Source organism: Silurus meridionalis, chromosome 18, assembly GCF_014805685.1.
Source record: "Silurus meridionalis isolate SWU-2019-XX chromosome 18, ASM1480568v1, whole genome shotgun sequence".
Taxonomy (NCBI): Eukaryota; Metazoa; Chordata; class Actinopteri; order Siluriformes; family Siluridae; genus Silurus; species Silurus meridionalis.
The window spans coordinates 17,681,170-17,709,156 of NC_060901.1; the positions used below are offsets into that span (position 1 = coordinate 17,681,170).

At 38.6% G+C, this 27,987-nt stretch overlaps 1 protein-coding gene across 1 annotated transcript; it reads left to right on the forward strand.

Annotated features, from left to right (window-relative positions):
- Positions 1-1,420: 1,420 nt before the first annotated feature.
- waslb (WASP like actin nucleation promoting factor b) lies at positions 1,421-27,968 on the forward strand. Its single transcript, XM_046874084.1, is given in 12 exon segments — positions 1,421-1,983; positions 12,974-13,108; positions 16,661-16,744; positions 18,896-18,992; positions 21,194-21,217; positions 23,746-23,932; positions 24,160-24,202; positions 25,042-25,163; positions 25,165-25,193; positions 25,297-25,814; positions 26,489-26,597; positions 27,142-27,968. Coding segments are annotated over 12 exon segments (1,512 nt in total). The 5' UTR covers positions 1,421-1,878; the 3' UTR covers positions 27,201-27,968.
- The last annotated feature ends 19 nt before the right edge of the window (positions 27,969-27,987 follow it).

Below are 27,987 nucleotides of genomic sequence, written 5' to 3' on the forward strand. Positions count from 1 at the left end.
TTATACTCACAAACGCAATGTAAAATTGTATTTTTCCTTCACAAACAAAGCAAAGAATGTTTTGTTTTTTTGGCTTGTTTCTATTCATACTATCAGTAGTTGCTATGCACAATGACAGGCTCTGGTCTATCAAACACTCAGTGTACGGCCACTCCTACTCCTAGAGTCACTTCCTTTCCTACCAGCATGTATTATGGAGGTGGGAGTAAAATTGAGAACCATGAGAACCATGACCTTCACCCACACAAACAGGACAAACCTGCAAAACCCCACACTCTAGGAACCTGAAACCAGGATTGAAAAATATGGCAGCTCTAACAACGGCTCAGGACTTAAGATGTTGTTGATATCAAGAACGCCTCAGTCAAAATGAAGTTGTAAGGGCGTCACACACAGTTCATGCTACATCTATTTTCTAACTGTAAACTGTGAACTGTAATAGGCAGTTGAAATTTGATAACATACATTTATCCGGTAAACAGTATAGCAGCTTGATCTAAGTGGTTTTAGACATTACTTCAGCATTGCTCACGGTTATATGATTAGGAATGCCAGGTTTCAGCAACATTTTCACCCCAGCTCGAAAAATGTAGGCAGGATAATAATAATATGGCATTTTGCAAAAGCCCTTATCCAGAGCGACTTACAATTGAGCAGGTGAGGGTTGAGGACTTGCTCAAGGGCCCAGCAGTGGTAGCTCGGTGGTGGTGGGATTTGAATTTATGAGTTTCTGATCCATGCTTTACCCACTGAGCTATCACCTCTAACATTACTAGAATTGACAGTCTGAATGGGAAACAAGTCAAATTTTTGATGTACAAACAACATTTGCAATTAATTTTTTTGGGTAAATCTAATAATAAAATTTTTTCTATACACTATAACACTATAATTTATTATTATTATTATTATTATTATTATTATTATTATTGGATCTGGAGGATTTGGAGGTTGTGGGTTTGAGTTCTGGCTATACCAGGCTGCAACTCTTGGGCCCCTGAGCAAGGCCCTTAATCCACTATTGGTGCTCAGTTGTGGGAATGGGAATAAATTACCCCAGCATGTTAGTCCCTAATATATAATTATAATATAACTAATATATATATATATATATATATATATATATATATATATATATATATATATATATATATATATATATATATATATATTAAAATACTATATATTTATTTATTTATAATAATTATTATTATCATTATTATTATATAAACCCATTATTGATACATATACACTCAATCAGCTACTTTAAAAATGCTTGTTATTAGATTTTATATTTTTCAGTCTGTGATTTTTCCAGCTTGATTGACAGGACACGTCATCCCGCCTTGACTCCGCCCACTCGCCTTCTTTACTGACGCGATCAGCTTACGGAAGTACTTGTGTATGAGTGAGTGTGAGTGTCTATAATCGTGTCTATCATGTAATCGTGTGTGTGTGTATCGGACAGCCTGAGAACATACACCAGAGCTGTCTCTTTATTTTGTTTTGTTATTTTAATACGTGGTTTCTTTTTAAGTGGTGTGATTCACTGCTGTCTTTCTGACGCTGCCATGTTGCAGGACCGAGTGGAGTTCGGATCCTAAAGAGATCCCAGAAAACAAACAATCCACCGGGAATTTTTTTTGGGGAAATCCAGTAGGAGAACTACCGGAACTTTTCCTTTATCTTTCGGATTAAAGCACATCTACAGATGAAGTCGGATCTCAGGCTGCGTTGACTGAGTCAGTGATCAGATTTGACGTTTATGATTTTATAAATGTGTATGTGTGTGTTTTAACGATTTCCTGCCGTGAAAAGTGAAGTAAAGAGACAGAAAGAGTGTCAGAGAGAGAGAGAGGAAGAGGAAGATTGAGGAGGATGAGTGGAGCTCCAGCGCACAGGAGGCCCCATAATGCGAGCTCCAGGCTGCTCTCCGGGCAGGACAACGACACGCTGTTCGCTCACCTGGGCCGGAAATGCACTGTAAGTCCCCCAAGTCTCCCACTCACCTGATCACTGCTTCAACCAAACCTCAAACTCCTTCATCCTCAAACTCCTTCATCCTGGTCTTAATTTGTCCTTTTTTACCCTAATTCTAACTTTTGATTTCTTCTACTACTCCAACCTAATGATGATAATGATTATAATAGGGAGAAGGAGGAAGATTATCCAGGTCACGCCAAAAAAAGCTCCCATGCGGTCTTTCTTGTTGTTTTTGTTTGTTTGTTTGTTTGTTTGTTTGTTGGCTTGCTGCTGGCTTGTTTGTGCATTTATTTATTTATTTAATCTTCCTCCTTGGTTTTTAAAGTTTCTATAAAAAAAGTTTTGTAAAATGTATAATAATGATTTAAAGGAAAAAGTGAATGTATGGTGAAAAAATAACACAAACTTGGTTTATATATAAATGTATATACACACACACATAACCAAGTTTGTGTCTTTATATAAAAAAGTATATATATAAAGTCTTAATAAAAAAAAATATTGTTTAGAATATATATATATATATATATATCAATAGAACATATATCTCAAATAAAAAATATAAATAAAGCTTCAATAAAAAATATATTGTATAGAAATATAAAAATATATATGTATAATAAATATTAAATTGTAAATTTATATATGTATTTTTATATATCAAATATAATTTTATATATATATATATATATATATATATATATATATATATATATATATATATATATAATATTATAATTTTATAATTTTAAGAAAAAGATGGGATGGATTGAAAGACATGGGAAGTTGGTTGAAAAGCACGTATTAAAGATACCAGTGGGTTTATTGGTTATCATGTGTGAGATATTTATTTAATACTGGCAAACAGCAGTAGGAGTCAAATCCTTGTGCTAAGGAAGTATTCAGTATTACAGCTTGTTTATTTAAGCACATTTTTCTTTAAAAAAAAATCCCAGCTGTTCTTTCTTTAAAGCATAGAAACCTAAATAGTTTTAATTAAAGCCTGTTTAGAGAACAATTAAAAAAAGGAGATATTTCACAAGCAGAGATGCATTTCTGACACGAAACATTGGTGTCTTTGGCATATGTGTATTGCATACACAGCTTTCCAATGGGCCATGAAATATTCCAGCATTCCGGTCCAACCTGGAATTATGTCATCTATCACAGGTCATTATCTGGGGCAGAGGTGGGAAGTAACGAAGTACAAATACTTCATCACTGTGCTGTGTAGATTTTTCTGTATCTTTTCACTATTTGTTTTTCAGACAACTTTTTAATTTTACTCATAAAATTTTTACACAAATTGCTGTACTTTCTACTTCCGACATTTTCAAACCAGCCTCATTACTTTAGTTTGAATCTATTTGGTGAAATGGCAATATTTTTTTTTCTCATTTCGTGCCGTTTTCAGCCCATTGACCTATTTCCTGTCGCGGCGCGGCTTTTTCAATCTACCGCTGGTTTATCATTTCCTGGCTCTCGCGCACCACAGACATGGGCTAGTTAACGAAGCTCACAATGAGCGTGGCAGAAGGCAACTAGAAGTTTGGGGTTAACGGATGAGACAATGATGTAAACATGACTGAGACATTCCTGATCACATGATCATCTTTTCTTTGCTTGTGTATGGTGGATGTTCAGCCTGGATACATTCGTTAGAGAACAACATTTAAAATTAGTTTAGTTTCGCACATTGGGCATTGTACCGCTCTGGGGGTCGACAAACGCATTACAGTGGGTGCGTTTTGTGACAATTTTTTATTGGACAGTTAAGAGCATTACTTTATTCAAATTTGTGAAGGGTCTACTTTTATTTGTATACACTCATAAAAAACAACAGCTTTTGTAAGATAAAGAAAAGACAGGGGGTGCTCTCTGTCATCTCTCTTCACAGACATAATTAAAACAACCGGAATCTCAGTGAATATTTGCCTCACAGACATAATAAATATATTATTTAATGAATTTAAATAAACCAACATCAAATATTCTCTGTAATCCGTATGAAAGCTAGTAGAGTTTCAATTTCTCCGGTGTCATCTCCATAACCGTCCGTGTGGAAACATAGCAAAAATGTAGTTTGCTGATGATTTACGTAATTACGTTTCACTAATAATAAACATACATTTGCATAAAGCATCCATATTTCTCCATACACATGTTGATTAGAGGATTAAAAACGTAAATTATTCATTTATGGTACATTTTAGAACATTAGAATATTTTTATAGATTGACATAGCTAATATTAATATGATGTGAGGTCTAGTTACCAGCATGACAAGAAAACAGGAAGTAGTAAAAACTGCTTTACTTCAACTTAAGTTAAAAATGTCAGTGCTTCAGCTTTTACCAGTCTTTTAAAACAATAGTATCTGTACTTCTACTTCAGTAAAGGATGTGTGTACTTTTGCCCTCTCTGTGTGGGGGTTTATTCAGTCTTTACAGTGGGTAAAGTGCCTTCTGTAGGACCCTGTCCTAGATAAGTGACCTTCAGGCCACACTTGCGTCAGCTCTTGTTCCAGACCGGGCTGTACTTCCTCATTCCTGTGCAGTTACCTGTGTTTAGGCGGGTGTGTGTAAGTGTTCAAGGAAATAGCAGGAGAAGAGAGAAAAAAAAAAACTTCCTTCTCGGTTAAGATGGAGTTTAGAAAAGCAGCAGTGAAGTCATGCAGTAATGCATTTCAATGCAGAAAAGTTTATCCAGTAAATCCAGCATATTCATGAATTGCGTTTTCATTCCACCACCATGATCATGAGATCATCATCGTCTTCAGACTCTCACTTAACTTCCCTTTGTTTCGTCGTTATCAACCAGTAGCTTTTGCCCCCATCAAAACCCATTGTTGTTATAAAGGGGTGTAACGGTACACAAAATTCACGGTTCTGTATGTACCTCGGTTGTTAAGTCAGGGTTCGGATAAATTTCCATACGGTTAGGGGAAAGAAATGCAAAACATAAAATTGCTTGGCTTTTTGAATTAAAATTAAAATAAAATGTTTATCAAAAAGTCATTTATTATTATTATAAATATTTCCATGCATCAACGTTTGGAAAAAAAAAAAAAAACAATTTAAATAAAAGGCCTGTTTGGTTTAAATACAAAATTTTTTTTTTAAGATAAAATAGAGAAATTCAAATGAATGCAATTCAGTTTTTTATTAGATTGATTACATTGAGTAATGGATTAGATTAACTAAATAAAATGTAATCAATAAAAAAAGTAAATAAATAGTTAACATCTGTTGGACCCCATTTGGGTAATACAGATGTGTATATGCTGTAAGTGTGTGCATTTATTTTACATTTAATATTTCCTTTTCTAAAGATATTTTTTTCTTAACTGTTCTATTTACTTCAGCACACTTTAATCTTGTGTGTAAGGCTGAAACGATTCCTCTGGTAACTTAAGTAATTCGAAAACACAAAAAAGCATAGAGGCGGCTTCGTTTAGTCCATTTAGGTACTGTGTTTCCCCACGGACCATTATTACTGACACACCACCTGCTAAACTCTGGACCACTCTGCATCCTTTGCGTGGAAAGTGGAGTACACATGTTTTCAGTCTCGTTTTGTGCGTACGCCACGTTTATATATTAGACCCCTGGACAGAACACAACACAAAAGAAGTACAGTGGAACCTGATTATGTCGATGTCCTAGGGGGTTGCCAAAAAGCATCGAGATAAATGAAAATCAATATGGCGGCAATATATTAACATGCTTGAAATTTCTTTATGTACATGATGTGCGTTAATAAATGAGAATGTGCATGCACGTGTTTTTGGAGGGTTTTTTACACAACAGCGTTGCCGCGATTTGTTTGATGAAGGCATGCTATAAAAATGTACATACATGTTTGTTAACTGTCAGGAATCCACCTGTCACGCCCCCTTCGGCATGGCAGGTGCTTTCTCGGCTGCTTTCTCTGAAGCTCCCGGCTTCAATCGCGCACATATGGTGCTCGTTTAGCATCATCACCAGCTCCTATTTAAACCTCTCACTTCCACACTCTCACCGGGTGTTATTGTTGGTATATGTTGGTTCATGGCGGTCGTTGTTATCGCTCATGCGTATCCCGGTACGTGCCTTCCCACCGGCTTTCTCTCAACGGCTGCGCTTTTTTTCCCAATGCACATCGAGGATCGGGGGAATCCGGCCGTTGTTAATTCTATGCTTGTGCTGCTCATCCTACGTTCCGCGCTGCGCTCCTATCAAGCGCCGCGCCGAGTCACGCTCCTACCAAGCGCGGCTTTCGCCTCCCGTTCATCGCATAACATTTACCAACAAAAGGCATATGTGCACTAACTAACGGCAGAGATTCACCAGTAAACAATACAACACCTGTAGCATCTGTAAGGCTTGATTTTTCCGCCACTTTCGGGGCTGCACCGTGCCGATCGAGGCAAATTTTTCCCCCCTTGTGCTCGAGATATTAGGGTTCCGCGACATAAAAAAGTCGACATAACCGATAAAAATGCTTAGACAAAGTGAGAATTTGGCACTTCAAAATCGTGGACTTAATAGGGTTGTCGAGGGTTGCCACTGTAATTTGAAATAGTTTTTAAAATAAAATTTTTTATATTTTTAATTAGAATTATATATATATATATAAAATCTTGTAAAACCCGAATTCCGGAAATGTTGGGACGTTTTTTTTTTTTTTTTTTTAAATAAAATGAAAACCAAAAGATTTTCAAATCACATGATCCAATATTTTATTCCCAATAGAACATAGAGAACAAAACAAATGCTTAAATTTGATGCCTGCTACAGGTCTCAAAAAAGTTGGCACGGGGGCATGTTTACCATTGTGTAGCATCTCCTCTTCTTTTCAAAACAATTTAAAGACGTCTGGGCATTGAGGTTATGACTTTCTGGAGTTTTGCTGTTGGAATTTGGTCCTATTTTTGCCTGATGACGTTTTCCAGGTGCTGAAGAGTTCGTGGTCGTCTTTTCGTTTAATTATGCGCCAAATGTTCTCTGTAGGTGAAAGACTGCAATCAGGCCAATTCAGCACCAGAACTTTTCTACATGGCTGCAGTATGCGGTTTTGCATCGTCATGCTGAAATACACAAGGCTTTCCCTGAAGTAGAAGTCGTCTGGAGAGGGAGCAGATGTTGCTCTAAAACCTTTATATACCTTTCAGCATTTATAGTGCCTTCCAAAACATGCAAGCTGCCCATAGCTTATGCAGTTACGCACCCCATACCATCAGAGATGCTGGCTTTTGAACCGAATGCTGATAACATGCTGGAAAATCCCCCTCCTCTTTAGCCCGGAGGACACGGCATCCTTGATTTTCAAAAAGAACGTCAAATTTGGACTCGTCTGACCAAAGAACACTTTGAAAGAGTGCATTTTAAATGAGCGTTGGTCCGGAGGACACAACGGCGCTTCTGGACCATGTTCACATATGGCTTCCTTTTTGCATGATAGAGCTTTAGTTGGCATCTGCAGATGGCCCAGCGGATCGTGTTTACAGACAGCGGTTTCTAAAAGTATTCCTGGGCCCATTTAGCTACGTCAATGACACCATCATGCCGATGAGTGATGCAGTGTCGTCTGAGGGGCCGAAGGGGCCTCGTCCCTTACGCACCGAGATTTCTCCAGCCTCTCTGAATCTTTTGATGATATGTACTGTAGATGATGAAATTTTATGAGATCCATTCACTTTATTTATTCATAAAGGAATTAATTCCACACAAAAAATAATAAATAAAGCTTTGACTTTTTTTTTAACTATTACAAATGTATATAATATCTCTTACATGCAGGATATTTAATATGGATGCAACCAAAGTAAAAGAAAAATATTAAAGAAATTTTTTTAGAATTTCTTTTTTATTTTATTTAATTTTGACTAAGGGGGGCATCAAAAAGCTAATGAAAAATTATACATTTCTAAATATTTATTTACTTTTTTTTTATCATATTACTGTATTTTCTTCTGACAGAAATCAGGATATTACCCAAAAAAATCCTATTTATTTTTTAATAATAATAATAGACAAGCAGAGTTGATTGGGTTATTAATTCCCGGGAAAAAAAAAAAAAAAAAAAAAGACAGGATAGCTCAAATCCGTCTCCTGTCTCCATCACCTCAATTTCAAGATTGCTGTGTCCACGATTATACAGTGTGTCAGCGTGATATTTTCATCGCTCCAAACAAGTGAAGTACATGTTCAAGTACGTCTGCCGGCCGTATTCTGACCAACGCTGATAGACCGGGCCGGGATGTGATTTCCCTGAAACGGCGTTTCCTTTTACATCCAGTAAAAATTGCTGATAAAGTTCGTGATAAAGGTGACATTTGAAATTCAAATCAGCCGTTCGCCTCCTGCTGTAAAACAGGGCTCGTCCAGGTCATGTGAGATTGTACACAATACATTTGCTCTGTGTTATCGGTATATTGCAGGACGGATTATGCTTACAAAACAATTCGACAAGATTGCTGAGGATTATCGTTATGACCGTTTATGAGGTCCTCGCTATTCCCGAAAAGGTGTATATAGTATACGTTTAGCCCAGACGTCAAGCGCATACCAGGCGTGTCAGCATCTTTCAGTTAATCCTTTACAGCTTTTCTTTTCCGCATGGGCCTTTTTGCTTACTGGTTATTTTCGTTTTTGCATATTCTATCGAATACTCGATTCTAAATGGCTGACGAAAGTGTCCTTGGCCATGCCTGTAGTTGTGGTCAGGTTAATCAGCATTCTAAATAAATGCACAGCCTTATAAACGATTGTAACCATATGATGTACTATAGCCTTATACTAATATTAATACTGCAGTAAACCACCGATAATTTTGGGAAAATTCACGGGTCGTCATTTGGAACGTAACTAACAGCAAGTTGCGAATTATGTTAAAATTTGCTGGAGACTGTAGTGGGACCGAATGTTCGGGAATGTTAGGAATAACATTTTAAACTATGTGTTCACTAACAAATTTTCCAAATATTTTTTGAAAACACATTATTATACCAAAGTGACAATGTCTAGATGAATTCACAAAGGTACCCTATGGGCTGCGGGTTCCCTGGTGGTCTAGTGGTTAGGATGCGGCGCTCTCACCGCTGCGGCCTGGGTTCGATCCCCGGTCAGGGAACCAACCCCAGCCATTAGGGTTGCACAAGCCAGTGCACTCTTAGTGCCGGTCCCAAGCCCGGATAAATGGTGAGGGTTGCGTTAGGAAGGGCATCCAGCGTAAAAACATGTGGATCAGGAATATGGATGATCCGCTGTGGCGACCCCTAATGGGAGAAAGTTTAACCGAAAGAAAATTTACCCTAGGGGTTGCGGGGGTGCGTCCAAAATCTGAGGATTTTCCGAACTTCCAGTGGGACCATTGTAATAATATAATGCAATCATCATCAATCCCACTTCATACATACAATGAGGAAAATAAGTATTTGAACACCCTGCTATTTTGCAAGTTTTCCCCATTTAGAAATCATGGAGGGGTCTGAAATTGTCATCGTAGGTGCATGTCCACTGTGAGAGACATAATCAAAAAAAAAAAATCCAGAAATCACAATCCATGATTTTTTAACTATTTATTTGTATGATACAGCTGCAAATAAGTATTTGAACACCTGAGAAAGTCAATGTTAATATTTGGTACAGTAGCCTTTGTTTGCAAATACAGAGGTCAAATGTTTCCTGTAGTTTTTCACCAGGTTTGCACACACTGCAGTAGGGATTTTGGCCCACTCCTCCCAACAGATCTTCTCTAGATCAGTCAGGTTTCTGGCCTGTCGCTGAGAAACACGGAGTTTGAGCTCCCTCTAAAGATTCTCTATTGGGTTTAGGTCTGGAGACTGGCTAGGCCATGCCAGAACCTTGATATGCTTCTTACAGAGCCACTCCTTGGTTATCCTGGCTGTGTGCTTGGTCATTGTCATGTTGGAAGACCCAGCCTCGACCCATCTTCAATGCTCTAACTGAGGAAGGAGGTTGTTCCCAAAATCTCGCAATACATGGCCCCGGTCATCCTCTCCTTAATACAGTGCAGTCGCCCTGTCCCATGTGCAGAAAAACACCCCAAAGCATGATGTTACCACCCCCATGCTTCACAGTAGGGATGGTGTTCTTGGGATGGTACTCATCATTCTTCTTCCTCCAAACACGTTTAGTGGAATTATGACCCAAAAGTTCTATTTTGGTCTCATCTGACCACATGACTTTCTCCCATGACTCCTCTGGATCATCCAAATGGTCATTGGCAAACTTAAGGCGTGCCTGGACATGTGCTGGTTTAAGCAGGGGAACCTTCCGTGCCATGCATGATTTCAAACCATGGCGTCTTAGTGTATTACCAACAGTAACCTTGGAAGCGGTGGTCCCAGCTCTTTTCAGGTCATTGACCAGCTCCTCCCGTGTAGTTCTGGGCTGATTTCTCACCTTCCTTAGGATCATTGAGACCCCACGGTGAGATCTTGCATGGAGCCCCAGTCCGAGGGAGATTGACAGTCATGTTTAGCTTCTTCCATTTTCTAATGATTGCTCCAACAGTGGACCTTTTTCACCAAGCTGCTTGGCAATTTCCCGTAGCCCTTTCCAGCCTTGTGGAGGTGTACAATTTTGTCTCTAGTGTCTTTGGACAGCTCTTTGGTCTTAGCCATGTTAGTAGTTGGATTCTTACTGATTGTATGGGGTGGACAGGTGTCTTTATGCAGCTAACGACCTCAAACAGGTGCATCTAATTTAGGATAATAAATGTAGTGGAGGTGGACATTTTAAAGGCAGACTAACAGGTCTTTGAGGGTCAGAATTCTGGCTGATAGACAGGTGTTCAAATACTTATTTGCAGCTGTATCATACAAATAAATAGTTTAAAAATCATATATTGTGATTTCTAGATTTTTTTTTTGATTATGTCTCTCACAGTGGACATGCACCTACGATGACAATTTCAGACCCCTCCATGATTTCTAAGTGGGAGAACTTGCAAAATAGCAGGGTGTTCAAATACTTATTTTCCTCACTGTAGTTTCTTCAGGGTCTAAAAAAAAAAGTGTAAAATGTAAAAATCGTAACATTATGCCTTAAAATGTTGCTGTTCTGAATCTTAAATCATTTTCCAATGTCCATGTAGCATTACCTCTCATTGAAATGCTCCCTCAGCACTTTTTTTTTGTTTGTTTGTTTCTGTGGTGTTGTAGTTCGCTAACTGCAACTAACTGGTAGCTTGCTTTCGTTCGTCCAAATAGAATTCGCTGCATTACAACTACAAATGTGTGCAACAGCCAATCAGCTTTTGGTTATTGGCGTGAATCTCTCTTGAATTGAACCACAGACTATAAGAAACAGTTAGGGAAGTGCATGTTATGCGATACTTGGCTTGAAAAAAATGTAGGACTTGGTTAACAGCATATTTGTGTGTTTTTGATGTTGTGATATAGGTCTTAAATTTAGTTTTTAATGGTCTTAAAAAAGTCTTTAAAAGTTTTTCATTTGATTTGGTGAAACCCTGTCATATTGGTGAAACACGTGCATATGTTAAAAAAACAACAAAAAAAAACAATGTTAGGTGCATTGATACTAATTGTGCACAGTAAATAATTGTTGTGCTGAAAGTTTCACCCGTAGTTTGTGCAGGCATAGGAACCGCTAACATCAGTGGCGTGCACTTATGCTAGCACTTCCTGTCACTGTTTAAGTTCAAATATATTGCTATATATGTAATGGTCAGGATATAATCTTGTAACATACAAAAATCCTGTATACCGTATTTTCCGGACTATAAGCCGCTACTTTTTTCTCACGATTTGAACCCCGTGGCTTAAACAATGAAGCAGCTAATTTATAGATTTTTTCCTGGGTTTTTCCCGGTTTCACAAACTTCATGCCAAAAAACTGAGCATCATAATATTAGACCAATGAAATTGCCGAACGGGTTCAGGTGAACCAATGAAACTCTTTATATTAAAGCGCGCGCGCTCCCACTGAATCAGGCCCGCACCACATCATAAATATGGATGAGGTTCCACTGATGTTTGACCTGCCGCCCACTCAGACTGTCTACAGAAAATGCGAATCATTCGTCACGCTGAAAACAACCGGGCATGAAAAAACGCACTTCACCTGTGTTCTGAGCTGCACGGCATCGGGAGAAAAGCTTCACCGATGGTGATTTTTAAACACACGGCGATGCCAAAAGATAAACGAGAGAGAAATTGCTGTGAAAGGAAGGAGGAAGACAGTGAACAAAGACTTTCTTGGTAGGCTACTGTTTAGATACAAGCCGTGTTACAGACACTGTCTTTCATTAAAGCCTGTGTAAAGTTTATTAGTTTCAGTGTAGACACCTGCGTCTTATGTTCAAAATAAAAATCTTTGTAAAATTCAGTGAGTGCGGCTTATATTTGTGTGCGCTTAATAGTCCGGAAATTACGGTCGATTTTATTTTTAACTATCGATACAGTATCACCAAACAAAATATCACGATAATCCCACGTATCGATATTTCGTTACTTCCCGATTAACCACTTAGCTACCGCTTCCCCTACACTCGCATGCTTTAAAATCAGGTAACGCTCACCGTGCCATATCTCTTACTTCACCTTCTTGCATCTGCTACAGTAGCATACGCTGGAGTTGTTTCGAGGTGATGAATTCTAAATAATGAATATTTAAAAAATTAAATATTATATCGGAAAAAAAAAATTGCAGCTAATCGATCTAAATAAATCTGACAATATTAGGTTTCCAGACAACTAGGAATGTGAATGAATCCTCATGTCTTTAATATGGGACAATAGGGACAAACTTACAATTATAATAAACAAACGTATACGTTCTTTTATTACCGCTTTATCTGTGTAAAGCTTCTTTAAGACAATATCCATTGTCAAAAAAATTATTGAATGAATATAATTATCCTCACAAATGGATGTTTTATAAGTAGTCCTAAATTCTTGAATAGCTCCCAAGATTCTCAAAAAAGGAATATTTCACTCCATTTTCTTCTTCTGTTTTTGCAGACTCTGTCCACGGCCGTGGTGCAGGTGTATGCAGCAGATGGAAATTCATCGTGGACCAAACGATGCTGTGGCGTGGCCTGCCTGGTGAAGGACAGCTCCCGGCGATCGTACTTTATCAGTGTATTTGATCTCAAGGTGAGTTGATAAAGCTGAGTTCTAGAGGTTGACTGATTGTGGATTATACCGATAGCTGGGTCGGATCGTACTTGCTGATAACCGATTAATCAAATGATTTAATAAAAAAAAAAAAAGGATACTGAATAAAAAAAAAATAACAAACGCACCATGCAAATGTGCTAAAGAAATAAATATGAATATATTAAATAATAAATAGAAGTACAGTGGTACCCCGCTTATCGACCTTAATCCGTTTCTTAAAACCGGTCGAAATGCGAAAAGGTCGAAGAGCGAATGTAATTATCCCATAAGAAATAATGGAAAACCAATTAATCCGTTCCCGACCTCCACCTATACCCCTTTATTAACATTTTTTTGCCCCGTTTTTAGCAGTATTAATACTAAATAATACATAAAATAATACAGGTACATAAATAATACTGTTTATAATTGTTATGCAGCGTAATGAGCGGAGGCAAAGCCGGAGCACAGTTTGCTTTGGTTTAACGAAAACACAGAGTTTAACACAAAAACACACACACACACACACGGCAGTCCATAGAATCCCGACAAACGAGAGAGAGATATCCGTGGTATGCCCTGGAGGGGCGAGGTCCACGGGCGAACGCATGGGAGGAAAAAGGTAATCCGGGGTGCGCTTTGGAAAGAATGCGCAGCTGTGGAGAGCGCGTGGAGTCCGGAAAGGAAGAAACGCATAGGAATATGTGTGACGGAAAACACAGACAAACATGCACCAAACACCCTCACATACCAACAATAACCGACAAGGAGTGTGGCTGAATGAGGGGTTTATATAGGATGAGTGAATAATAAGCCCCAGGTGTGCATTGTTGAAGCCGGGGGCTTCAGGGAAAGCGGAGGTTTTGACAGCCGCCGAAGGTGGATTTCTGTCAATAATACAGTAAAAAGTATAAATTAAAAACATTACAAAAGTAAAAAAAAAATGCTCCACGTGGGTCGGGGTAAAAAAAGGTCGATAAGCGGGCATTTGGTCGTTCAGCGGGCACACATTTCGGTCGCTAAACTGTTCGCTAAGCAAAAAGGTTGATGTCCGAAGCCGGTCAATAAGCGGGGCACCATTGTATATAAATAATATAATGTAGCGCTTCCCGTGCATTGCACCGTTTCTCGCATCAAAACCGACAGCACTTCATTGTCTCGCCTCTAGAGGCTGCCCTTGTAATGACAGCAGACCGGAAGCCAGAAAAAACTATCGTTATGGATTTTTGCAGGTAGTCCCTGCAATCAGCTATCAGTGCCGAATAATCAGTTTGACCTCTACCGCATTCCTTCCAAAACAAAGTCCGACAATCACCGGGCTGCCATTTGTGCCACCTTGCATTGCTTTCCAAAATGTTGCGTAAAATACTTTCCGACCTGTTATTGCACTCTCCCAAATTGAATTTGAGGGCCTTATAATTACACAATGTTTACATTTACATTAATGGTATTTGGTAATGGCATTTATTTCATTCACACAAATGAGCAGCTAAGGGCCTTCCTCAGGGGCCCAGGAGTGGCAGCTTGGAGTGGCTAAGATTTGAGCTTACAACCTTCGCATCCAAAGTCCAAACCCTTAACCACTAAGCTAACAGTATAATCGAAAGTATGTGCACCACCACAACGTGCCTGACCAAGCTGGGCCCCTGAGGTCCTTAACCCCAAAGCTGCTCAGTCGTCAATGAGATAAATGCAAGTAATTCTGGTTAAATGCTGTTAATGTAATGAAATTGAAATAGAATTTCAATAGTCAAAGAAATGTCTGGTAGTCATGGGTGCACATACATTTGCTCATATATAATGTCGTCTATAATGCAGTTCTATTCTAGTGTTTCTCCCTATAGCTGAATACCTCTTTACATTCATTGCTTTGTTAGAATCTAGAATCTCCGTCATCTCTCCCTGAATCTGTGTTTCTGAAGCTAATAATTGCCGTCGCAGCTCAGTGTCAACCGTCCGTACGATGCAACGTCACTATTTTTGACCCTACACCCACAACTGGCAGATTTGGTCCAAACCTTGCAGCATAAACAGCATTTTATTCTCGAACTCCTACGCCTGTACTGATTAGGACATACAGCGCACGAAGCTCAAGAATCTTTCTGGCGTAATCTCTATACGAATTACAATTCTAAAGAGTTCTTGCTAATACAATGTTTTTTAGTGCCTAAGGTTACGTGAATAAAGTCGTAGCAATACAGAATTAAAGTGGTACCGTTACAAGAAAAATCACAGAATTGCAAGAAACGTTTAGCGTAAAACGGACGTGGAGGATTTGGTTGAGGGTTTGTGGCTGTGGATTTTGGAGAATAAAGTTGAAATATATTGAGAACAGGGGGGGTCCTGGTCAAACGGCATCCTTGTTCAGAACAACAATTGTGATTTTTATTTTTTATTTGTTTTATCCAGTTGTAGGGTCCCCAAAGACTCTTCATTTTTGTATGCCAAACGTTGTCAGGTGCAGCTAAACAACTTTATACATACAACCCCAGGACTCGTTTGTGTTTTTGGGTCTACCTGATGCTTATCGCCAGGAGTGTTTGTGAGATTCATCCAAGCAGCTTTGCTTGTTCTGCTAAAGATGATTGGCTGAAATGATGCTCGCTGCCTCTGGCAGTTTGGAGGGGTGAAACGGAATGCTAGTTATGTATGCAGCTGTTGTTTGGTGGACCTGGGATATGAGCCAAGGTTCCTTGTCATTCAGAACAGGTTTTGGCTTAGTGAGAAGGGATTAAGGGGGGAAAAAAGTAAGTGACAAGGCTTATTGTAAGCACTACTTTACACGTCCTTGTGTGAATATGTGGAATGTGTATTCTGTATGTACGCTCCCAATCGCACTGCCTCTGCTGGTTATCCGGGGTTTATTCACCTAGAGCCGTAGCTATCGATTATTTAATAATCGAGTATTCTACCGATTATTGCATTGAGTAATCGGATGAGAAGTACTTTTTCTTTATTAAAGATCGACACTAAATATACAAGAGAAAATAAGGGACGAGTTTCTTAAAATGTGCAAGTATTTTGTTCCCTTTTTAGAACAATGAACATTTTATTGCTAAAATTGCAATCTGTAAAAACTTTTAAAATGTTGAATATGTATTTATTTAAAGTATAGTAAATATATACTCTAATGGCTTGCACTGAATAGAGTCTCAGATTTATTCGAATGGCATGCGATCTACTTATACTACCTTTTGGAATACGTCAATCGTGATCGACGTATTGGGCAAACCTGCTATAAACAGACGGTAAATGGTCTTAGACCTGCATAACCTGGGTGTCTTAAGTAAAAATAGATGTGTATATAAGAGCGAATTGGGGTGTGTCATATGACTACGATGTGTAAGTAACGGAATACTGGTTCTAATGAGTCCACGATAGTCTTGTACTTGGCCAGTGAAGCTTTTAGGTTTTAATTAGGTCTAATATGAATAATAGAACTTAAAGCAACTACTACAAATGTAGCGGAGTAACACCATTCTATGGCAATTCCAAAAATTCATTTTTTTCCCCCTCAGTTTTAATTCACATTTTTACCGCTTTTCGCAGGATGGCCAAATCTTCGAAGAAGAGCTCTACACTGGCTTTGTGATGAACTGTTCCAAACCTTTCTTCATGACCTTTGCAGGAGAGGTAAGTGCTCTGGCTTTTACTGAGGACGGCACTCTATGACCACGTGCAACCTTCTGGATCAGAAATGGTGTTTCCGATGGACGTAATCGAGGGCACTTTAGCATTTAGTGCGCGGCGTCCTCAGAAATCGGTAGGGAGGACTCTGATGTAATCATTCAGAATTTGATGATTCTTGGATTGAGATGTTAATTTTTATGGCACTTAAGTGGAAAGTTTTGAGTCGTTTTGAATCATTTCAGACGTCTGACTGGATGCTAGCACTATCTTAATGTCTTTGGTACTGTAGGTGCTAGATATCTAACTAGATAACTAACTACCTCCCGAGGAGCTCCGACATTTGTCCGGTGTTGTAAAAGCAGCTTTCCGGCTTTACACGCTTTTTAAACCCTACTAATGGATTCAGGGAACTTTGTATTTACTGCCGTAAGGATTTCTCTCCATCACTATATCACTATAGAGGTCATAACCCTGGCACAAGATTGCAGGGTTTTATAACGTCAGCGTTTTTATGACCACATATAACCGACCACACTAGAGGTCGACCAATTCATCGGCACCGATAGTTGATCGATGGAACTGCAGCAAAAATGCATAGATATAGTTTTTCCAGGTTGCATTACGCAGCACAGGAGCAGCATCTAGAGGCAAATCAATGAAACCACGTGCTGTTTATTTTTTGGATGTAATCGCGGGCACTTTAGCGTTTCGTGCGTGCCTTCCTCAGAATTCAGTAGTGAGGACTCTGATGTAATCATTCAGAATTTGATGATTCTTGGATTGAGATGTTAATTTTTATGGCGCTTTAGTGGAAAGTTTTGAGTCTTTTTGAATCATTCCAGACGTCTGACTGGATACTATCTTAATGTCTTTGGTACTGTAGGTGCTAGATATCTAACTACCTACCTCCCGAGGAGCTCCAACATTTGTTCGGTGTTGTAAAAGCAGCTTGCCAGCTATACACGCTTTTAAAACCCTACTAATGGATTCACTTTGTATTTACTGCCATAAGGATTTCTTTTGGAGCAATTTGGACCTCTCAAACGTCTCAAAATCGTGAACATGCTGAATATACATATGCTTTAAGTGTCTTCCGAATAATGGCGATGGATATGTTTAAAGCGTTATAATGTCTAAAAAGCAGTGGTGGACAGTAATCGTACTTCGTGTATCAGTAATTTACTAAATAGTAACTTATCTAGCACACAGCAAGCGACCAATGAGGTACGAGCGCACGCTCCGTTTTTAACTTGCCGCTTGGTGGTATCTACTGACCCAAAACTCTTGACTCGAACTCACCACAACACCAATGGCCTCATTTGAAGGTTTTGGGCTCATGATAATTTCAATAAATATCAGTGTTCGTCTCATTAATATCATTCTATTAAAAGGTCAGTGTGCTAAGAGTAACAGAACCTTTTAATCAAAAGTCTTTTGACACAAATGACAATAGGAACATTATCTCCTTAATAAATCATAGTACTTTGGATACTTAAATGCATTTAAGGGCAAATACTTTTGTACTTTTTGCTCAAGTGAACATTGAGAATGAATTCTGAATATATTGACTGGATTCCAAATATATTCAGAATTTTATTTCCATTGAAAAATCCTCCTGTATCATGAATAACAGCTTTACACACTCCTGGCTGTTGGAGATGTTCCTTTCTGCTCCAGTTCATCCCAGAGCAGTTTAACAGGATTTAGGTCTGGTGACTGGGCAGGTCATTCCAGGAATGATAACACTCCAGACAACTGTTTGCTCTCTAAATAATGCTTACAGAGCTCGGATATATGCTTCAGCTCTTTGTCTCGTTGTATGATGAAGGCGGTTCCAATGAAGCCATGTTGGTTAATTTAACCCGGAATAAGTTTCCCACTGAAACAACTCCAAACCTTTAAGCATTGACCCTCCATGTTTGATTGTGGTGGTGAAAAATTCTGCCCACATCTTCTCCTAGTCTCTATCTTGCACAAGTTCTTCTGTTAGAGCCAAAAATGTCACATTTAGACTCCTCTTTGTTCGAGTTGCATCGAAACAAAAGGATCATGCATATGTCTCAAAAATCATAAGTGAATCTGTTTCCAAGCATTTGATATGTAATTGATATATTAAAATATTTCTGATGCAAATCCAATTCGACCCCAAAACAGAAGTGTCAGATTGGCCTCAACTTCGCCGACGACCATGAGGCAAAAGCCTTCAGAGCGGCGACCAATGATCTGATGACGAGAAGAAGCCGGAAAACCGGTAAGCACTGCTCTCAATCTGTTTTTAAACGTGCATGTGCTATTGTTATTTCACACATTATATCAATCTTCATTCGATTTCTTTCTGGAAAAACAGCCTGTGATTATTTTTCCACTAAGTCGGGTTGATTTGTGCATTTTGCATCACTATAGAGGTCATGAACCTGCAGCAAAAATCCATAGATATAGTTTTTCCGGGTTGCATTATGCAGCACAGGAGCGGCCTATAGAGGCAAATTAATGAAACCATGTGCTGTTTATTTTTTTTTTCCTTTCTGAGGTTTATTTTTTTGTTTGTTTGAATTCGTGTGTTTTATTTCCCTCAAGTTTAATACTATTTTACATGGTGTTATGTTATCTGTAGATTTGTTGGTTATCGGCAAGTATGATCAAACCTAGCTATCGCTATCGGTCAACCATTTTAAAACATGGTCAAGAACAACGCAAATGCAGAAACAGGTTTTTTATTTAGACCTGCATTTTCATATAGAATCAAAGGCTGTGCGATCATGTTTGCCATCGTAAACGTTTCAAAAAAATCTGTTACACTACATCCACATTAAGATCTCCATCTAAAAAACGCTTACATTCCTTTACTTCCTGTATACGCATTACTTCCTGTACTTCGTACCATGCATTCGGTAAGTATTCACAGCGCTTCACTTTTTCCACATTTTATGTTGCTGCTTTATTCGAAAATATATTAAATTCATTATTTTCCATAAAAATCTACAAACAATACCCCCCGATTTTATTAAAATGGAATTTATGAAAAAGATAAAACAAAAAATAAATCACGTACATAAGTATTCACAGCCTTTGCCAGGACATTCAAAATCAAGCTCAGGTGCATCCTGTTTCCGTTGATCATCCTTAAGATGTTTTACATCTGGGTGACAAAATTTTCGGGTCCCCTCTTTTCTTCATATCTGCCCCCCTTTCCCTCCTCCACGACGGTGCTTGAATCCTCGAAGCCCCGCCTCTTTAGTGATGTCCGCTTCCAATAGGGTTGTGGCAGATTCCCCATAATGCCTAAATGAAAGGAACCGGCACCTGCATTTGAGGAAAGACAAGACAACAGGGAGACGGAGGGCGAAAAGAGCAGCAAAGCCATAAGAACACACACGTGCTTTTGTGGCATGCAACATTCATTATTTATTGGTATAAGAATGAACATAATGAGCATTATAGAGTTTTGAAATCAACATCTGCCTGCTGCAGAATAAAATCAGAGTAGTAATCGATTAAACACATAGTCCTATGCTGAAGCATGGTGGTGGTATTGTTTTACGTTGTATGTTATGTTATATGTTGTATTATGTTATGCCATATGATATGTTTTATGTTTTTTTGTTATATGTTGTGGTGTTATGTTAGGTTATGTCATATGAGGTTTTATTTCATGTTATATTATGTTATGTTATTATGTTTTATGTTATGTTTTTTGTTGTTGTTATATGTTATATTTTATGTTATACTGTATGTTGTGTTGTGTTATGTTCGGTTATGTCATGTTTTGTTATGATGTATGTCATATGTTATGTTGTATTATGTTATGCTATGTTATGATTTATGTTTTTTGTCATGTTATGATGTTTTATGTTTTTTTGCTGTTGTGTTATATGTTATGATGTTACGTATGTCATACTGTATGTTGTGTTGTGTTATATGTTAGGTTATATGTTTTATGCCATGTTTTTTGTTATGTTATGCCATATGTTATGTTATGATGTTTTGTTGTTATGTCATAGTGTATGTTGTGTTGTGTCATGTTAGGTTATGTTATGTCATGATATTTAATGTCATGTTATGATGATTTGTTATATTTTTTGTTGTGTTATGTTATGTCTTTTGTTATATGTTGTATTATGCATAATGTTATCGTTACATTTTTTTGTTGTGTTATATGTTATGGTGTTGTCACGTCACATGTTATGTCACATGTTTTATGTTATGTTATAGCTTTGTTTTTCCCAATTACTGAGAAACCTCTTAGGCTTGGGGCAACATTTATGCAGGGCAATAACTTAGACTACTACTAAATAAGGACTAACCTATGCATGTCCACATGGTGAATCCATCTCTCTTGCTTTCTTTCCTGTTTTTCATTTGAAACCTCTCTTTCCTATTCATGTTTTTTTTTCTTTTTTTTTTTGCACACTCTTCTTGTTCTCTAATTTTTGTTTTTTTCCTGTCTTCCAGAACGAAGAACAGAGCCACAAAATGGTAGGTCGGATTTATGATCATCTTCATTTATTTGAACAGTGAAAGAATTATGCATGCACTCGTCCCCAGATCTGTACCTCCTGCTCATTAAGTTCCCTCCTGTTGCGAAAACTTTCATGTTCTAACCGTGTGCATCCTCCCAGCCTGGAGGCGCAGCGCCTCAGCAATCCTGTCACACTGGAAATGGGCATGTAGGCTGTTTGTTCTAGATGCAGTTGATTCTGAAAACTCTACAAATCTATGGAAACATGTTCTCATATTACAGACCAGGTTCAGCTTCAGGATATAAGAACATGAAGGAAGTGGTTCACTGAAGGATTTGGATTACTGATTAGAAGGTCAGGGGTTCAAACCCCCAGTATCACCAAGCTGCCATTCTTAGACCCTTGAGCAAGGCCCTCAATTCTATGTGCTCCAGGGGGCGATGTATCGCAGCTAATCCCCAGATTCTTAACATCGCTTGGGTATGCAAAGAAACATGGTTTTCCGCGGGGTCTTAAAGTCTTAAAGTCTCAATTTTAGGCCTTTAAAAGTCCTAAATCCGCTGCTTGAGGTCTTGATTTTTTCGCACCACTTCAGAACGTTTTTGTTTGTTTGTTTACGAGGTGTTGTAGTTCTTTCTTTTCGTTGGTCCAAATATAATTTGCTGTATTAAGACTACAAATGAGATCAAAATGCAACAGCTAATCAGCTTTCTGTATTCTGGAAGAGCGGGTTTAGCGATACTTGGCTTGAAATGTATGAATTTAGGTCTACGGCCAGTTGCTAACAACGGAGTTGTGTGCGTTTCAGATGTCGTGATGATGTTAAGGTCTCAAATTTCTTTCTTAAAAGGTCGTAAAAAAAAGTCTGACGCAGAATCCCTGACAAAATGTTCACTCTGCTGTATATGTTCATGCACAAGTAAAAGCCCCTTTGCCTCTAACAGCTGAAGTACTTTGATGCTCATGCTAGCAGAATTCTAAGCTTAACACCAGGAACGTCAAGATCTTCTCACTATAGCCCTGTATTTGCATTAAACACAGCTATGGTAGAAGTCTCTTTCCATTTTGTGCCATACGTCTACCACACGGACCTTTACAGTTGTCCAAGCTGCAGCAGTTTTGGTATTTTTTATTTATTTATTTTTTTCTTGATCATCAGCAATAACTAGCAGTGTAACGTCACAGAACATTCATGGTTTGTTACATACACCTGTTTTTAAGATCCGTTCCCGGGACAGATGGGTGGAAGAAGTACAAAACATAAGTGCTTGTTGTTGTTTTTTTTGTTTTTTTTATTAAAAAAGTTTATTATTATTAACATTTTATGTAAAAATAAATAAAATGACTGCTTGCTTTAAATAAAAAATCTATAAAAATAGAATAAATCAAATTAATGCAATTTACTTAATTAAAAAAAAAATGTATTGCTTGATTTGCGTAATCGTTTAAATGGGCACAAAAAAAAAAAAAAGGAAAAATGTAACGTTTACATTTGTTAGACCCCCATTTGGGTAATGTGTGTGTGTGTGTGTGTGTGTGTGTGTGTGTGTTTTTGCCTTTAATAATTAAGAAATGTCTTTGTTTAAGAAACACAAAAGATATTTGTTTTTATTCATTCCCTCCCTCGATATGCAGGATTGTAGGAATTTTGGTAAAAGCTGTAAATAAAACGCAAAAGAATCAACATCGCTAGAATTCCGTAACAAAAAGCTTTGGCGATGACGGGGAGTGATGATTTGCGTGTGCGGAGAACAGAGTCTGAGCGTTCGCACACGTGTTTCCGGGTACGGATCGAGTAGCCACAGTGATGCGAGGCGGAGGCTAAACAAACTTGGGTTCCGCCACTTAATGTGTTCCTGAGGGAACTCCGATTTGTTCCGCATGTACAATAAAAATCGCATTCGGTACACGTGCAAAGTCCGTACAGAAACGGTTTGGTACGTGTACCGTTTCACTTCTAGCATTAACCATGCGGTTTGCTATCTACACTCTGAATTGCTCCATCAGTATACCATTGAAAACGAACTGGAGCAGTTCATCATCATACAGTGCAACCTGCTCTCACCACTGAGCTCGGCTCCTTTGATGGAAGCCAAAATGTTAAACGATGACTGTCCATCAAAGCAAACAAAGATAAATTTTTTTTTTGGAGAAGCCCACAAGGAGCTCTGAAGGAGCTTGAGAGTCCTCTAAGCTCATATTAGGGAAATAATCATCTGTTTTAGTTGATTGATTAGATGTTGTCTTTTTAAAGAAGTTTGGTGGTGGTAGCATCATTTTATGCTTTCCATCAGCTGGGGCGAGGGGAACATTTAGGGCTGGGGGGGCAACATTTATGAAGGCAAATGAACACCAGGGTAAAAATATTTTTTTTTTATTAGAAAGAACTAGCGGTAGTTTCAGAAGAAAATTGGCCGATTCATTGTTGTTTTTTTTTAAGCCAGCGATCTTTTCTTTCCGTGTCCTATATTCGAACATGTAGTATGTCCTATAGGAAGATAGGGTTATGGGTTACTTGCTTACAAGTACGTGGTTTGTTTTTAGACCCAGGACCTACACTGCTAATGGCAACGGTGGACATCAGGAACCCTGAGATCAACAACACCCGATATAACAACAACAACTTCCAAGTCAACAACCTCCAAAGCAACTTGAGAAAAGACAAGGGCAAAAACAAGAACAAAAAGAAGAAAATCACAAAGTCGGAGATCGGCACGCCGAGCAATTTCCGGTGAGTCGTTTGAATCGAGTTGATTTTGCACCATGCTGATAAATGAATAATTCTACACCTATTGTAATCTTTAGTTTTTAGTGGATGTGTACCAGATGATCGAATGTCTTAGATGTATAAAAGTATAAAAGTCTGATCATTGTGTGTGTGCGCGTGTGTGTGCGCGTGTGTGTGTGTGCGCACGTGTGCGTGTTTTTTTTTTTTTTTTTTTTTCTTTCCCCTGTCAGGCATATTGGACATGTGGGTTGGGATCCTAACACAGGATTTGATGTAAGCACTTTATGATCCTCAGCCAATTTCAGGTCATTGTTTTGTTATATTGTCTTGTTATATACACAGAAGGTTAAGGGCCTTCTCAAGGTCCCAAAATCTGAAAAGTTTGCTCTGGTTAGCCGCAGTCCAGACCAAACTGAATTGTGTTGAAGTATGGAATGGTTGCCATGTTGGTTCCTTTTACTTTCTGGAATTAGTCTCCAACGTTCTCTGCACCAAAACAACCCCAAACCGTTAAGCTTCCACCTCCATGAATGATTGATTAACATCATCTCGCTTGGTCTCTGTCAGCTAAAAATCCATACCGATAGTTTTACCGGGTTGCACTTTACAGTACAAGAGCGGCCTCTAGAGGCGAATCAATAAAACCACGTGATGTTCATCTAGAGTGAATTCTTCAAGTTCAGTAGCTGTTTAGTACACCACAGTGTTATGTTTGTTCGTTAATCGGGCAATTAATAGGTTATCGGCAAGTACGATCCGAGTCGCTATTGGTAAAACTGGTCAACCTCCAATAGAAACAATAGGAACATGCAGGTGTCTTAAAAACCATAAACTTATAGGTATTTTTTTTTACACTTTTGACAGGTGCTGTATATCCCAGAATTCTGGTCAAGGAATTCATATTCCTGCAGAAAAATTGCCCAATTTTTTTAAAAGAAAAATTGCAATTTGCTGTTAATACTGATCTTAATATACTTATTCATTCTATTTAGTGGGAATTAATTTTTAGTGGGAATTGATTAGTTTTACCTCTTTATTTTGTTTTTTTCTACAAAAACCCTATTATCTATATCCAAATCCGTACCTAATCCCAATTCTTTGTCTTTTTCCAGGTTAATAATCTGGACCCAGACCTGAAGAAGCTGTTTGATATGTGCGGTATATCCGAAGCCCAGCTAAAAGACAAGGAGACATCAAAGGATATCTACGAATTTATCGAGAAAAGAGGAGGAGTAGGCGGTAAAGAGTGAGCTCCGGAGACAGGGTAAGGTTAAATACTGTTTAGATACTTCAGTATAATTTTTTGGCACTATAAATTTTGAATTACTGTTGCTCAATGCTTATGTTTTGCTATTCCCTCTCTCAAGCTCCTCCTCCACCTCCTCCACCCTCCCGAGGTGGTCCTCCTCCACCCCCTGGTCCATTCTCAGGTGCTCCTCCTCCTCCACCTTCTATCCAAAGCTCAGGTGGTCCTCCGCCGCCCCCATCTCGTGGACGAGGAGCTCCACCTCCCCCGCCTCCCTTCAGAGCTCCCAATTCTGCTCCTCCTCCTCCTCCTCCTTCCAGGCCAGGTGCGGGATTTCCACCTCCTCCACCTCCAACAAGAGGCCACCTGCCACCTCCACCCATGCCTTCCTCCATGAATCCACCTCCTCCACCTCCCCCACCCTCTGCAGGAGGAGGGGCTCCACTTCCTCCACCTCCACCTCCACCCCCAGGACCACCTCCACTCAATTCTATTCTCCCGGGTTCTGAGGAAAGGTCTGGGCTGTTGGAGCAGATCCGAGAGGGGGCGGCGTTGAAGAAAGTCGAACAAGGGAGCAAGGAGAGCGGTGGGAGGAGCTCACTTTTGGACCAAATTCGACAGGGCATCCAGCTCAAAACAGTGAGTTCATCTGCACTGTAGCATCAGTGTTATTTATTTCTACCTCATGAGGGCTTTTTTTTTATGTTACAGTGTGTTTTGATTGTCTGTTTGTGGCCTGTGATAGATTTCTTTTGTTATTTTACCACACTAGATACTCTATTTGCACCTCTATACACACACTAGATACTCTATATGCATCTTTATACACACACTAGGTACTCTATGCACACACTAGATACTCTATATGCACCATTATACACACATTAGATACTCTATATGCACCTTTATACACACACATTAGATACTCTATATGCATCTTTATACACACATTAGATACTCTATATGCATCTTTATACACACATTAGATACTCTATATGCACCTCTATACACACATTAGATACTCTTTATGCACCTCTATACACACATTAGATACTCTATATGCACCTCTGGCTGTTTCAGGGTGATTTATGGCGCAAACACTCTCGCTGTGAAAAAAAACAAATGCATATACAGATTGCAGCGTGCACGCAAATATGAGTAACGTATGCAATTCTGCATGTCGGCCTGCAAAAGTTCAATTACTAATTATTTTTGCTGATTTGAGGTTTGAAATAAATGATTAAATGACATTTTGCATGGATCAGAAAAGTTCTGCTGTCTGACAGATGATTTCTGACTCTTGTGGTTTTTAGGTAGCAGATGGTACAGACTCGGCTCCTGCAGCTCCGCCCCCTTCAGCAGGAATTGTGGGAGCGCTGATGGAGGTAATGCAGAAGAGGAGCAAAGCCATTCATTCTTCAGGTGTGTATCTCTCGCTTCGCCACTCCCTACAAGGACCGGAAGTGCATTCTTTCTTTCTTTCTGCTGATTTTCTTTCTCTATTTTGTTTGTTTGTTTCTTTCTTTCTTTCTTTCTTTCTTTCTTTCTTTCTTTCTTTCTTTCTTTCTTTCTTTCTTTCTTTCCATCCTTTTCTCTGCTATCTTTTTCCTCTGCTGTCTTTCTTTTTCTTTCTTTCTTCTTTTCTTTCTTTTATTCTTTAGTTTTCTCTGCTGGTTCTTTCTTTCTTTCTGCAGTCTTTCTAACATTTTGTTCTTTCTATATGCTGTCTTTTTTATTCTTTTGTGTTCTCTGCTGTCTTTCTTTTTTCTTTCTTTCTTTTATTCTTTCCTTCTGCTGTCTTATGTTCTTTCTCTCTCGGCTTGCTTTTTTAATTTTGATCACATCTGCCTATTTGCTTCTTTTCTTTCTGTCTGTCTTTTGTCCTTTTTTCTGCCTCATTTTTTCTGCATTCTGAATGTCTTTAGCTCATTAACCCTGGATCATATTTGTTTTTCCTCTCCTGCAGATGAAGATGACGACGACGAGGATGAGGACTTTGAGGACGAGGAGGAATGGGAGGACTAGCGCGGCTTTTTTTTATTTTCTTCCCGGAAGGAAAAAGGAAAACGCTGCACCGTTCCTCGTCTTTGCGTTTCAATTGCTCTCTATAATACCTCGTTTTTGCCTGAAAAACTTTCCTCATCCTTTTTATCACTCCAGGTTCCTTCGTCTTTCAGCTTATCCTCCTCTTCGCAGATGACCGTCATTCCCATCACGCTTTCTTCACTCGTAGAGGGCGAAGGGGTTTTCTTTTCCGACCCTCGTTTCACACAGGGAGAGTCGAAGGAATTTTCATACGCCATCCGTGGTGTCCTTATTTTTCTTAAAATCTTAAATTTTCTATTTTTACATACATGAAACGCGAAATCTGCTATGTGAATAGAGAAATATATTTAAAAAATAAAAAATCCTAAAACAAAAAAACAAAAAAAAGATCATACTTGAGGATTTCTTGCATCATCTGTTGCCGAAGCACATGTTAAGGTTGGTTCTGGTTTTCTCTTTAGAGATGCAGAAATATTTGATTTCTGATATTATGAGAATTTTAAATTAATAATAATAAAAAACCTAAATGCGAGATCAGTGAGAACTTTAAGTCTTCATATGTCATGCTAATGACAGCCATGCTGTGATACTTTACTAATTCCTCTAAAGATCCAGAATCTGACCACAGGCTTTTATTTTCCTTTGTTTGGGGAGGGGATTCATGTGTATATCAATAAACTGCAGAAAATTGTTGAAAATTGTATTTCAATTCTTCACTCGAATAAATGCCAACATTTACACAAAGGCTGCAATTGCGATTTCTTTC